Source organism: Denticeps clupeoides, chromosome 4, assembly GCF_900700375.1.
Source record: "Denticeps clupeoides chromosome 4, fDenClu1.1, whole genome shotgun sequence".
In the NCBI taxonomy this organism is placed as follows: Eukaryota; Metazoa; Chordata; class Actinopteri; order Clupeiformes; family Denticipitidae; genus Denticeps; species Denticeps clupeoides.
Genome location: NC_041710.1, coordinates 23,743,533 through 23,756,893, shown reverse-complemented (window position 1 = coordinate 23,756,893; position 13,361 = coordinate 23,743,533). Strand labels below are relative to the sequence as shown.

Sequence of the window (13,361 nt, the reverse complement as noted above, 5' to 3'; positions counted from 1 at the left end):
ACCAGAACCCAGTGTTTTAAACCATATTATAGGGGCAAAAATTCTGACAATAGGCAAGATGGATGGGAGTCTGCTGTTTCCAGCGTACTTTGTCTTTTTGTGTCAATAGGCTTTGGTTTCTGCTGTACTGTATCTGGATGGTTCCTGCTTAAATGGGTTCCTGCTTGAGTATTTCACAGAAGTGTTACACAGATTGCAAATTGCGGTTCCTTTTTTCAAAAACATACTACCAGGTTAATTTATACTTATAGCTGTCATGATCCGGTCCGGCAAGAGTTTCATGTTAGTCTCGGGTAATGATCCCTGATCGTGTTCACCTGTTGTATAATTATATAATTGTATAAAGCTATCCTGTTCGTGTATGTTCGCCGTCGGGTCATTTAAGCAAAGTAACATACTGTAGGGGCAGTGGTGGCCTAGAGGTTAAGCGGTTGTTCTTCTCTTCTTCTTCTTTCTTTGAAATAAAGTGCATGTGTGTGACATCGACAAACCAAACTACATTAAGTGCACAAACTTGGGACACAGGCAGTGCAAGTCAAACAGTGTAGGAATAATAAGAGTAATATCAAACAAAACATGTACACAACAAAGACAAACAGGGCTAAAACCAGTGTAATTAGTAATGATGGTGCATAGTAAAAAAATGTGCAAATGCTTCTGTGGTAATGTGCAAATACTGCTATAATAGAAATGTAATAGAATGTGGTTGTCAGTTCAGAGTGGAAAGGCCCTGAATGTTCAGGTGTCTGATGGCCTGTGGGATGAAGTTGTTCACAGTCTGGCAGTGAGGGCCTGACTAAAAGGGCAAAACAGCACCTGTACCACCTGAGACAGCTAAGAACGTTCAGGGTGTCTCCAGGCATCCTAAATACTTTCTGTGCTGTGGAGTGCATCCTCTCACTCGGCTACTTTCTCTGTCATTTCCGCTAGTCTCATACATTCTGTACACATACAAATCTCGCTGCTGACGAAGGTTGATAAAACTATGTATTTCACATACTTCAAAGGGCATTATTGAGGGAGCCATTATTGAGGGAGCATTATTGAGGAAGCCAAAACTGTTTTCCTTAATGAAATGTGAATGGTGTAAATCCTTACTAAATCCTTTGAACTTGAGGAGAGGGGGTCATGACAGTTCTTGCACAATTGAGTGATGAGTTGATAGGAGCAATCGGTCTTTTGACTTGCCACTGTAAGCAGCCACTTGTGTGTTTTGCCCACCCATGGCTGAAGCTGAAACCTTGTTGCCTCTCACCCAATATTCACTATATTTAACTTACATTTTAAGCAAAGGTGGCCACATTGTTACATGCCACTTAATTTTGAAAGTAAGGAGATTCCAAAGGAGTATAATTCAAAGAAAATAGGTAGTTCTGACTAAACTCATAAAAAACGTCTCAGAATTGGATATAGTATAGTTAGGTATGCTGAGTAGCATCATGGATACATAATTAAATTGTGATAACATTCTGATAACATTTATCTTGCCCCAGAAAGAACAATTAAAACTTCTTCCATTTTTTCCTGAAGGCATCTAAACTATGAATGAACAAACTGAGGAGACTAGAGTAAAAAACTCTCTCTCTCTCTGCACACAAAAGCTTTGTATTCAAACCACTCCAAATTGATGTTCCCTGGCAGAAAGATGCATGGCACAATAGAGGTTAAAAGGATGAACAGTTTCTAATTTATTAACCCCAGTAGATTAATATTGAAGTTACTTGTAAATATTGTGTGTAAAAAAGGTACCAATATTGATGTCCCATCTTACAGTTTTATATTCTATTTTCTTCAAAATAGCCACCCTTTGCTCTAATTACTGCTTTGCACACTCTTGACATTCTCTCCATGAGCTTCAAGAGGTTTTCCAACAGTCTTGAAGGAGTTCCCAGAGGTGTTTAGCACTTGTTGGCCCTTTGCCTTCACTCTGCGGTCCAGCTCACCCCAAACCATCTTGACTGGGTTCAGGTCCGGTGGTTGTGGAGGCCACTTTTTGTTAAGTACATAACTCCACATGTGTTCATTCATAGTTTTGATGCCTTCAGTGAGAATCTACCAACGTAAATGGTCATGAAAATCAAGAAAACAAATTGAAGATGAGAAGGTTAGCCTCTACACACACACACACACTGTGTGTGTGTGTGTGTGTGTGTGTGTGTGTGTATCACACACACAATGTATATAGAATATCTTTTGTTTCTATTACAGTTCTGATTATCTGTCATTTTAAAGAAGTTACTGGTGGTCAAACGTAAGTATAAAATATTTTTGGTGAATGTTTGTACAAAATATTTAGAGTTTATTCTTAAACTATATCTCATGTAAAATTTAGCTCAGAAACTGAAGCTTCATCATTAACTGAATCAATGACTGCAACAACTGCACCTTCGACCACGTTAACCACGACAATTGAAGCTTCAGCAACAGCAAAATCAACTACACTTTATAGTGCAACAATGTCCTCTCAAATAACTAAAACAGTAAAAACTGCAACTGAAAGTCAAACAACCCAGATTATATCTATTACATCTAAAACACCAGAGACAACCACGTCAACAATAACAAGTTATGTGTCTACACCAAATTTAAGTATCAATACAGTTTCTGCTTTAGGCACTACTACATCACAGTTTATTAGAAGTAAAACTAGTACCGTGGAATCAACCACAAGTGAAGACTTGTCTACAACAGAATCAGTTTCTTCTAAAACATTAGTTTCTCCTTCAACCACTTCTGAAGAACCATCACAGCTCAAAACAGCAGGAACTGTTGAACTTACTACATCTGAGACAAGCACATCATCTGCAACAACTTCTGTGTCTACACAACAATTGAGTTCGACAACACCTTCTACTTTAGGCACTACTACATCTCAGTTGACTACAGGTGAAGGGGTAACTGTGGTATCAGCTACAAACATTCAAGATTTGTTTACAACAGAATCAGTTTCCACGACAACATTAGTTTCTCCTTCAACTACTTCTGAAGCAACAACACAGCTCAAAACCGCAGGAACTGTTGAACCGACTACATCTGAGACAACCACGTCATCTGCAACAACTTTTGTGTCTACACCAAAATTTACTTTCACAAACCCTTCTACTTTAGGCACTACGACGTCTCAGTTGACTACAGGTGAATCCACAACTGTGGTATCAACTACAAACATTGAAGATTTGTTTACAACAGAATCAGTTTCCACGACAACATTAGTTTCTCCTTCATCCACTTCTGAAGCAACAACACAGCTCAAAACAGCAGGAACTGTTGAACCTACTATATCTGAGACAACCACGGCATCTGCAACAACTTCTGTGTCTACACAACAATTGACTTTGACAACACCTTCTACTTTAGGCACTACTACATCTCAGTTGACAACAGGTGAAGGGACAACCACGTCATCAGAAACAACTTCTGTGTCCACAACAAAATTGACTTTCACAAACACTTCTACTTTAGGCACTACGACATCTCAGTTGACTACAGGTGAATCCACAACTGTGGTATCAGCTACAGACATTGAATTTTTGTCTACAACAGAATCAGTTTCCTCTACAACATTAGTTTCTCCTTCATCCACCTCTGAAGCAACAACACAGCTCAAAACAGCAGGAACTGTTGAACCTACTACTTTTGAGACAACCACGGCATCTGCAACAACTTCTGTGTCTACACCATCATTAAGCACAACTACAGCTTCTGTTTCAAGCACTACTACATCTCAGTTGACTACAGAGGGATTTGCAACGGTGGGACCAACCACTACAACGGAAGCTTTGGCTGCAGCAGATTCAATTAATACTACAACAACCCTTTCTCCTTCAACCACTTCTGAAGCAACCACACAGCTCACAATAACAGAAACTTTGCAACCTACAAAAACTGAGACAATCACATCAACTGCAACAACGTCTGTGTCTACAACACAATTGAGTTTGACAACACCTTCTACTTTAGGCACTACTACATCTCAGTTGACTACAGGTGAATCGACAACTGTGGTATCAGCTACAAACATTGAAGATTTTTCTACAACAGAATCAGTTTCTACCACAACATTAGTTTCTCCTTCAACCACTTCTGAAGCTACAACACAGCTCAAAACAGCAGGAACTGTTGAACCGGCTACATCTGAGACAACCACGTCATCTGCAACAACTTCTGTGTCTACACAACAATTGAGTTCGACAACACCTTCTACTTTAGGCACTACTACCTCTCAGTTGACTACAGGTGAATCGACAACTGTGGTATCAGCTACAAACATTGAAGATTTGTCTACAACAGAATCAGTTTCCACGACAACATTAGTTTCTCCATCAACTACTTCTGAAGCAACAACACAGCTCAAAACAGCAGGAACTGTTGAACTTACTACTTTTGAGACAACCACGGCATCTGCAACAACTTCTGTGTCTACACAACAATTGACATTGACAACACCTTCTACTTTAGGCACTACTACCTCTCAGTTGACTACAGAGGGATTTGCAACGGTGGGACCAACCACTACAACGGAAGTTTTGGCTGCAGCAGATTCAATTAATACTACAACAACCCTTTCTCCTTCAACCACTTCTGAAGCAACCACACAGCTCACAATAACAGAAACTTTGCAACCAACAAAAACTGAGACAATCACATCAACTGCTACAACGTCTGTTTCTACAACACAATTGAGTTTGACAACTCCTTCGACTTTAGGCACTACTACATCTCAGTTGACTACAGGTGAATCGATGACTGTGGTATCAGCTACAAACATTGAAGATTTGTCTACAACAGAATCAGTTTCTACGACAACATTAGTTTCTCCATCATCCACTTCTGAAGCTACAACACAGCTCAAAACAGCAGGAACTGTTGAACCGGCTACATCTGAGACAACCACGTCATCTGCAACAACTTCTGTGTCTACACAACAATTGAGTTCGACAACACCTTCTACTTTAGGCACTACTACCTCTCAGTTGACTACAGGTGAATCGACAACTGTGGTATCAGCTACAAACATTGAAGATTTGTCTACAACAGAATCAGTTTCCACGACAACATTAGTTTCTCCTTCAACTACTTCTGAAGCAACAACACAGCTCAAAACAGCAGGAACTGTTGATGCTAGTACATCTGAGAGAACCACGGCATCTGCAACAACTTCTGTGTCTACACAACAATTGACTTTGACAACACCGTCTACTTTAGGCATTACTACATCTCAGTTGACTACAGGTGAAGGGACAACCACGTCATCAGAAACAACTTCTGTGTCTACACCAAAATTGACTTTTACAAACACTTCTACTTTAGGCACTACGACATCTCAGTTGACTACAGGTGAATCGACAACTGTGGTATCAGCTACAAACATTGAAGATTTGTCTACAACAGAATCAGTTTCCACGACAACATTAGTTTCTCCTTCAACTACTTCTGAAGCAACAACACAGCTCAAAACAGCAGGAACTATTGATGCTACTACATCTGAGACAACCATGTCATCTGCAACGGCTTATCTGTCTACACCATCATTAAGTACAACTACAGCTTCTGTTTTAAGCACTACTACATCTCAGTTGACTACAGAGGGATTTGCAATGGTGGGACCAACCACTACAACAGAAGCTTTGGCTGCAGCAGATTCAATTAATACTACAACAACCCTTTCTACTTCAACCACTTCTGAAGCAACCACACAGCTCCCAATAACAGAAACTTTGCAACCTACAAAAACTGAGACAATCACATCAACTGCAACAACGTCTGTGTCTACAACACAATTGAGTTTGACAACACCTTCGACTTTAGGCACTACTACATCTCAGTTGACTACAGGTGAATCGACGACTGTGGTATCAGCTACAAACATTGAAGATTTGTCTACAACAGAATCAGTTTCTACGACAACATTAGTTTCTCCATCATCCACTTCTGAAGCTACAACACAGCTCAAAACAGCAGGAACTGTTGAACCGGCTACATCTGAGACAACCACGTCATCTGCAACAACTTCTGTGTCTACACAACAATTGAGTTCGACAACACATTCTACTTTAGGCACTACTACCTCTCAGTTGACTACAGGTGAATCGACAACTGTGGTATCAACTACAAACATTGAAGATTTGTCTACAACAGAATCAGTTTCCATGACAACATTAGTTTCTCCTTCAACTACTTCTGAAGCAACAACACATCTCAAAACAGCAGGAACTGTTGATGCTAGTACATCTGAGACAACCACGGCATCTGCAACAACTTCTGTGTCTACACTACACTTGAGTTTGACAACACCTTCTACTTTAGGCACTACTACCTCTCAGTTGACTACAGTTGAATCCACAACTGTGGTATCAGCTACATACATTGAAGATTTGTCTACAACAGAATCAGTTTCTACCACAACATTAGTTTCTCCTTCATCCACTTCTGAAGCAACAACACAGCTCAAAACAGCAGGAACTGTTGAACCTCCTATATCTGAGACAACCACGGCATCTGCAACAACTTCTGTGTCTACACAACAATTGACTTTGACAACACCTTCTACTTTAGGCACTACTACATCTCAGTTGACTACAGGTGAAGGGACAACCACGTCATCAGAAACAACTTCTGTGTCTACACCAAAATTGACTTTCACAAACACTTCTACTTTAGGCACTACGACATCTCAGTTGACTACAGGTGAATCGACAACTGTGGTATCAGCTACAAACATTGAAGATTTGTCTACAACAGAATCAGTTTCCACGACAACATTAGTTTCTCCTTCAACTACTTCTGAAGCAACAACACAGCTCAAAACAGCAGGAACTATTGATGCTACTACATCTGAGACAACCATGTCATCTGCAACAGCTTATGTGTCTACATCATTATTAAGTACAACTACAGCTTCTGTTTTAAGCACTACTACATCTCAGTTGACTACAGAGGGATTTGCAACGGTGGGACCAACCACTACAACGGAAGCTTTGGCTGCAGCAGATTTAATTAATACTACAACAACCCTTTCTCCTTCAACCACTTATGAAGCAACCACACAGCTCACAATAACAGAAACTTTGCAACCTACAAAAACTGAGACAACCACATCAACTGCAACAACGTCTGTGTCTACAACACAATTGAGTTTGACAACACCTTCTACTTTAGGCACTACTACCTCTCAGTTGACTACAGGTGAATCCACAACTGTGGTATCAGCTACAGACATTGAAGATTTGTCTACAACAGAATCAGTTTCTACCACAACATTAGTTTCTCCTTCATCCACTTCTGAAGCAACAACACAGCTCAAAACAGCAGGAACTGTTGAACCGGCTACATCTGAGACAACCACGTCATCTGCAACAACTTCTGTGTCTACACAACAATTGAGTTCGACAACACATTCTACTTTAGGCACTACTACCTCTCAGTTGACTACAGGTGAATCGACAACTGTGGTATCAGCTACAAACATTGAAGATTTGTCTACAACAGAATCAGTTTCCACGACAACATTAGTTTCTCCTTCAACTACTTCTGAAGCAACAACACATCTCAAAACAGCAGGAACTGTTGATGCTAGTACATCTGAGACAACCACGGCATCTGCAACAACTTCTGTGTCTACACTACACTTGAGTTTGACAACACCTTCTACTTTAGGCACTACTACCTCTCAGTTGACTACAGTTGAATCCACAACTGTGGTATCAGCTACATACATTGAAGATTTGTCTACAACAGAATCAGTTTCTACCACAACATTAGTTTCTCCTTCATCCACTTCTGAAGCAACAACACAGCTCAAAACAGCAGGAACTGTTGAACCTCCTATATCTGAGACAACCACGGCATCTGCAACAACTTCTGTGTCTACACAACAATTGACTTTGACAACACCTTCTACTTTAGGCACTACTACATCTCAGTTGACTACAGGTGAAGGGACAACCACGTCATCAGAAACAACTTCTGTGTCTACACCAAAATTGACTTTCACAAACACTTCTACTTTAGGCACTACGACATCTCAGTTGACTACAGGTGAATCGACAACTGTGGTATCAGCTACAAACATTGAAGATTTGTCTACAACAGAATCAGTTTCCACGACAACATTAGTTTCTCCTTCAACTACTTCTGAAGCAACAACACAGCTCAAAACAGCAGGAACTATTGATGCTACTACATCTGAGACAACCATGTCATCTGCAACAGCTTATGTGTCTACATCATTATTAAGTACAACTACAGCTTCTCTTTTAAGCACTACTACATCTCAGTTGACTACAGAGGGATTTGCAAAGGTGGGACCAACCACTACAACAGAAGCTTTGGCTGCAGCAGATTCAATTAATACTACAACAACCCTTTCTCCTTCAACCACTTCTGAAGCAACCACACAGCTCACAATAACAGAAACTTTGCAACCTACAAAAACTGAGACAATCACATCAACTGCATCAACGTCTGTGTCTACAACACAATTGAGTTTGACAACACCTTCGACTTTAGGCACTTCTACATCTCAGTTGACTACAGGTGAATCGACGACTGTGGTATCAGCTACAAACATTGAAGATTTGTCTACAACAGAATCAGTTTCTACGACAACATTAGTTTCTCCATCATCCACTTCTGAAGCTAAAACACAGCTCAAAACAGCAGGAACTGTTGAACCGGCTACATCTGAGACAACCACGTCATCTGCAACAACTTCTGTGTCTACACAACAATTGAGTTCGACAACACCTTCTACTTTAGGCACTACTACCTCTCAGTTGACTACAGGTGAATCGACAACTGTGGTATCAGCTACAAACATTGAAGATTTGTCTACAACAGAATCAGTTTCCACGACAATATTAGTTTCTCCTTCAACTACTTCTGAAGCAACAACACAGCTCAAAACAGCAGGAACTGTTGATGCTAGTACATCTGAGAGAACCACGGCATCTGCAACAACTTCTGTGTCTACACAACAATTGACTTTGACAACACCGTCTACTTTAGGCATTACTACATCTCAGTTGACTACAGGTGAAGGGACAACCACGTCATCAGAAACAACTTCTGTGTCTACACCAAAATTGACTTTTACAAACACTTCTACTTTAGGCACTACGACATCTCAGTTGACTACAGGTGAATCGACAACTGTGGTATCAGCTACAAACATTGAAGATTTGTCTACAACAGAATCAGTTTCCACGACAACATTAGTTTCTCCTTCAACTACTTCTGAAGCAACAACACAGCTCAAAACAGCAGGAACTATTGATGCTACTACATCTGAGACAACCATGTCATCTGCAACAGCTTATCTGTCTACACCATCATTAAGTACAACTACAGCTTCTGTTTTAAGCACTACTACATCTCAGTTGACTACAGAGGGATTTGCAACGGTGGGACCAACCACTACAACAGAAGCTTTGGCTGCAGCAGATTCAATTAATACTACAACAACCCTTTCTCCTTCAACCACTTCTGAAGCAACCACACAGCTCACAATAACAGAAACTTTGCAACCTACAAAAACTGAGACAATCACATCAACTGCAACAACGTCTGTGTCTACAACACAATTGAGTTTGACTACACCTTCGACTTTAGGCACTACTACATCTCAGTTGACTACAGGTGAATCGACGACTGTGGTATCAGCTACAAACATTGAAGATTTGTCTACAACAGAATCAGTTTCTACGACAACATTAGTTTCTCCATCATCCACTTCTGAAGCTACAACACAGCTCAAAACAGCAGGAACTGTTGAACCGGCTACATCTGAGACAACCACGGCATCTGCAACAACTTCTGTGTCTACACAACAATTGAGTTCGACAACACATTCTACTTTAGGCACTACTACCTCTCAGTTGACTACAGGTGAATCGACAACTGTGGTATCAACTACAAACATTGAAGATTTGTCTACAACAGAATCAGTTTCCACGACAATATTAGTTTCTCCTTCAACTACTTCTGAAGCAACAACACAGCTCAAAACAGCAGGAACTATTGATGCTACTACATCTGAGACAACCATGTCATCTGCAACAGCTTATGTGTCTACACCATCATTAAGTACAACTACAGCTTCTGTTTTAAGCACTACTACATCTCAGTTGACTACAGAGGGATTTGCAACGGTGGGACCAACCACTACAACGGAAGCTTTGGCTGCAGCAGATTCAATTAATACTACAACAACCCTTTCTCCTTCAACCACTTATGAAGCAACCACACAGCTCACAATAACAGAAACTTTGCAAACTACAAAAACTGAGAAAACCACATCAACTGCAACAACGTCTGTGTCTACAAAACAATTGAGTTTGACAACACCTTCTACTTTAGGCACTACTACATCTCAGTTGACTACAGGTGAATCCACAACTGTGGTATCAGCTACAGACGTTGAATTTTTGTCTACAACAGAATCAGTTTCCTCTACAACATTAGTTTCTCCTTCATCCACTTCTGAAGCTACAACACAGCTCAAAAAAGCAGGGACTGTTGAACTGGCTACATCTGAGACAACCACGTCATCTGCAACAACTTCTGTGTCTACACAACAATTGAGTTCGACAACACATTCTACTTTAGGCACTACTACCTCTCAGTTGACTACAGGTGAATCGACAACTGTGGTATCAGCTACAAACATTGAAGATTTGTCTACAACAGAATCAGTTTCCACGACAACATTAGTTTCTCCTTCAACTACTTCTGAAGCAACAACACAGCTCAAAACAGCAGGAACTGTTGATGCTAGTACATCTGAGAGAACCACAGCATCTGCAACAACTTCTGTGTCTACACAACAATTGACTTTGACAACACCTTCTACTTTAGGCACTACTACATCTCAGTTAACTACAGGTGAAGGGACAACCACGTCATCAGAAACAACTTCTGTGTCTACACCAAAATTGACTTTCACAAACACTTCTACTTTAGGCACTACGACATCTCAGTTGACTACAGGTGAATCGACAACTGTGGTATCAGCTACAAACATTGAGGATTTGTCTACAACAGAATCAGTTTCCACGACAACATTAGTATCTCCTTCAACTACTTCTGAAGCAGCAACACAGCTAAAAACAGCAGGAACTGTTGATGCTACTACATCTGAGACAACCATGTCATCTGCAACAGCTTATGTGTCTACACCATCATTAAGTACAACTACAGCTTCTGTTTTAAGCACTACTACATCTCAGTTGACTACAGAGGGATTTGCAAAGGTGGGACCAACCACTACAACAGAAGCTTTGGCTGCAGCAGATTCAATTAATACTACAACAACCCTTTCTCCTTCAACCACTTCTGAAGCAACCACACAGCTCACAATAACAGAAACTTTGCAACCTACAAAAACTGAGACAATCACATCAACTGCAACAACGTCTGTGTCTACAACACAATTGAGTTTGACAACACCTTCGACTTTAGGCACTACTACATCTCAGTTGACTACAGGTGAATCGACGACTGTGGTATCAGCTACAAACATTGAAGATTTGTCTACAACAGAATCAGTTTCTACGACAACATTAGTTTCTCCATCATCCACTTCTGAAGCTACAACACAGCTCAAAACAGCAGGAACTGTTGAACCGGCTACATCTGAGACAACCACGTCATCTGCAACAACTTCTGTGTCTACACAACAATTGAGTTCGACAACACATTCTACTTTAGGCACTACTACCTCTCAGTTGACTACAGGTGAATCGACAACTGTGGTATCAACTACAAACATTGAAGATTTGTCCACAACAGAATCAGTTTCCATGACAACATTAGTTTCTCCTTCAACTACTTCTGAAGCAACAACACATCTCAAAACAGCAGGAACTGTTGATGCTAGTACATCTGAGACAACCACGGCATCTGCAACAACTTCTGTGTCTACACTACACTTGAGTTTTACAACACCTTCTACTTTAGGCACTACTACCTCTCAGTTGACTACAGTTGAATCCACAACTGTGGTATCAGCTACATACATTGAAGATTTGTCTACAACAGAATCAGTTTCTACCACAACATTAGTTTCTTCTTCATCCACTTCTGAAGCAACAACACAGCTCAAAACAGCAGGAATATTTGAACCTCCTATATCTGAGACAACCACGGCATCTGCAACAACTTCTGTGTCTACACAACAATTGACTTTGACAACACCTTCTACTTTAGGCACTACTACATCTCAGTTGACTACAGGTGAAGGGACAACCACGTCATCAGAAACAACTTCTGTGTCTACACAACAATTGAGTTCGACAACACATTCTACTTTAGGCACTACTACCTCTCAGTTGACTACAGGTGAATCGACAACTGTGGTATCAGCTACAAACATTGAAGATTTGTCTACAACAGAATCAGTTTCCACGACAACATTAGTTTCTCCTTCAACTACTTCTGAAGCAACAACACAGCTCAAAACAGCAGGAACTGTTGATGCTAGTACATCTGAGAGAACCTCGGCATCTGCAACAACTTCTGTGTCTACACAACAATTGACTTTGACAACACCTTCTACTTTAGGCACTATTACATCTCAGTTGACTACAGGTGAAGGGACAACCACGGCATCAGAAACAACTTCTGTGTCTACACCAAAATTGACTTTCACAAACACTTCTACTTTAGGCACTACGACATCTCAGTTGACTACAGGTGAATCGACAACTGTGGTATCAGCTACAAACATTGAGGATTTGTCTACAACAGAATCAGTTTCCACGACAACATTAGTATCTCCTTCAACTACTTCTGAAGCAGCAACACAGCTAAAAACAGCAGGAACTGTTGATGCTACTACATCTGAGACAACCATGTCATCTGCAACAGCTTATGTGTCTACACCATCATTAAGTACAACTACAGCTTCTGTTTTAAGCACTACTACATCTCAGTTGACTACAGAGGGATTTGCAAAGGTGGGACCAACCACTACAACAGAAGCTTTGGCTGCAGCAGATTCAATTAATACTACAACAACCCTTTCTCCTTCAACCACTTCTGAAGCAACCACACAGCTCACAATAACAGAAACTTTGCAACCTACAAAAACTGAGACAATCACATCAACTGCAACAACGTCTGTGTCTACAACACAATTGAGTTTGACAACACCTTCGACTTTAGGCACTACTACATGTCAGTTGACTACAGGTGAATCGACGACTGTGGTATCAGCTACAAACATTGAAGATTTGTCTACAACAGAATCAGTTTCTACGACAACATTAGTTTCTCCATCATCCACTTCTGAAGCTACAACACAGCTAAAAACAGCAGGAACTGTTGAACCGGCTACATCTGAGACAACCACGTCATCTGCAACA

General features: G+C 40.6%; 1 protein-coding gene across 1 annotated transcript; it reads left to right on the top strand.

The window, feature by feature from the left end:
* Positions 1 to 2,771: 2,771 nt before the first annotated feature.
* On the top strand, positions 2,772 to 8,539 carry LOC114787867 (mucin-22-like; the record flags this gene model as incomplete). Its single annotated transcript, XM_028975771.1, has 8 exons — positions 2,772 to 2,819; positions 3,375 to 3,548; positions 4,389 to 4,707; positions 5,110 to 5,232; positions 5,464 to 5,600; positions 5,883 to 5,936; positions 6,552 to 7,171; positions 8,509 to 8,539. Coding segments are annotated over 8 exons (1,506 nt in total), but the record flags the coding sequence as incomplete, so codon positions are not given.
* Positions 8,540 to 13,361: the final 4,822 nt, after the last annotated feature.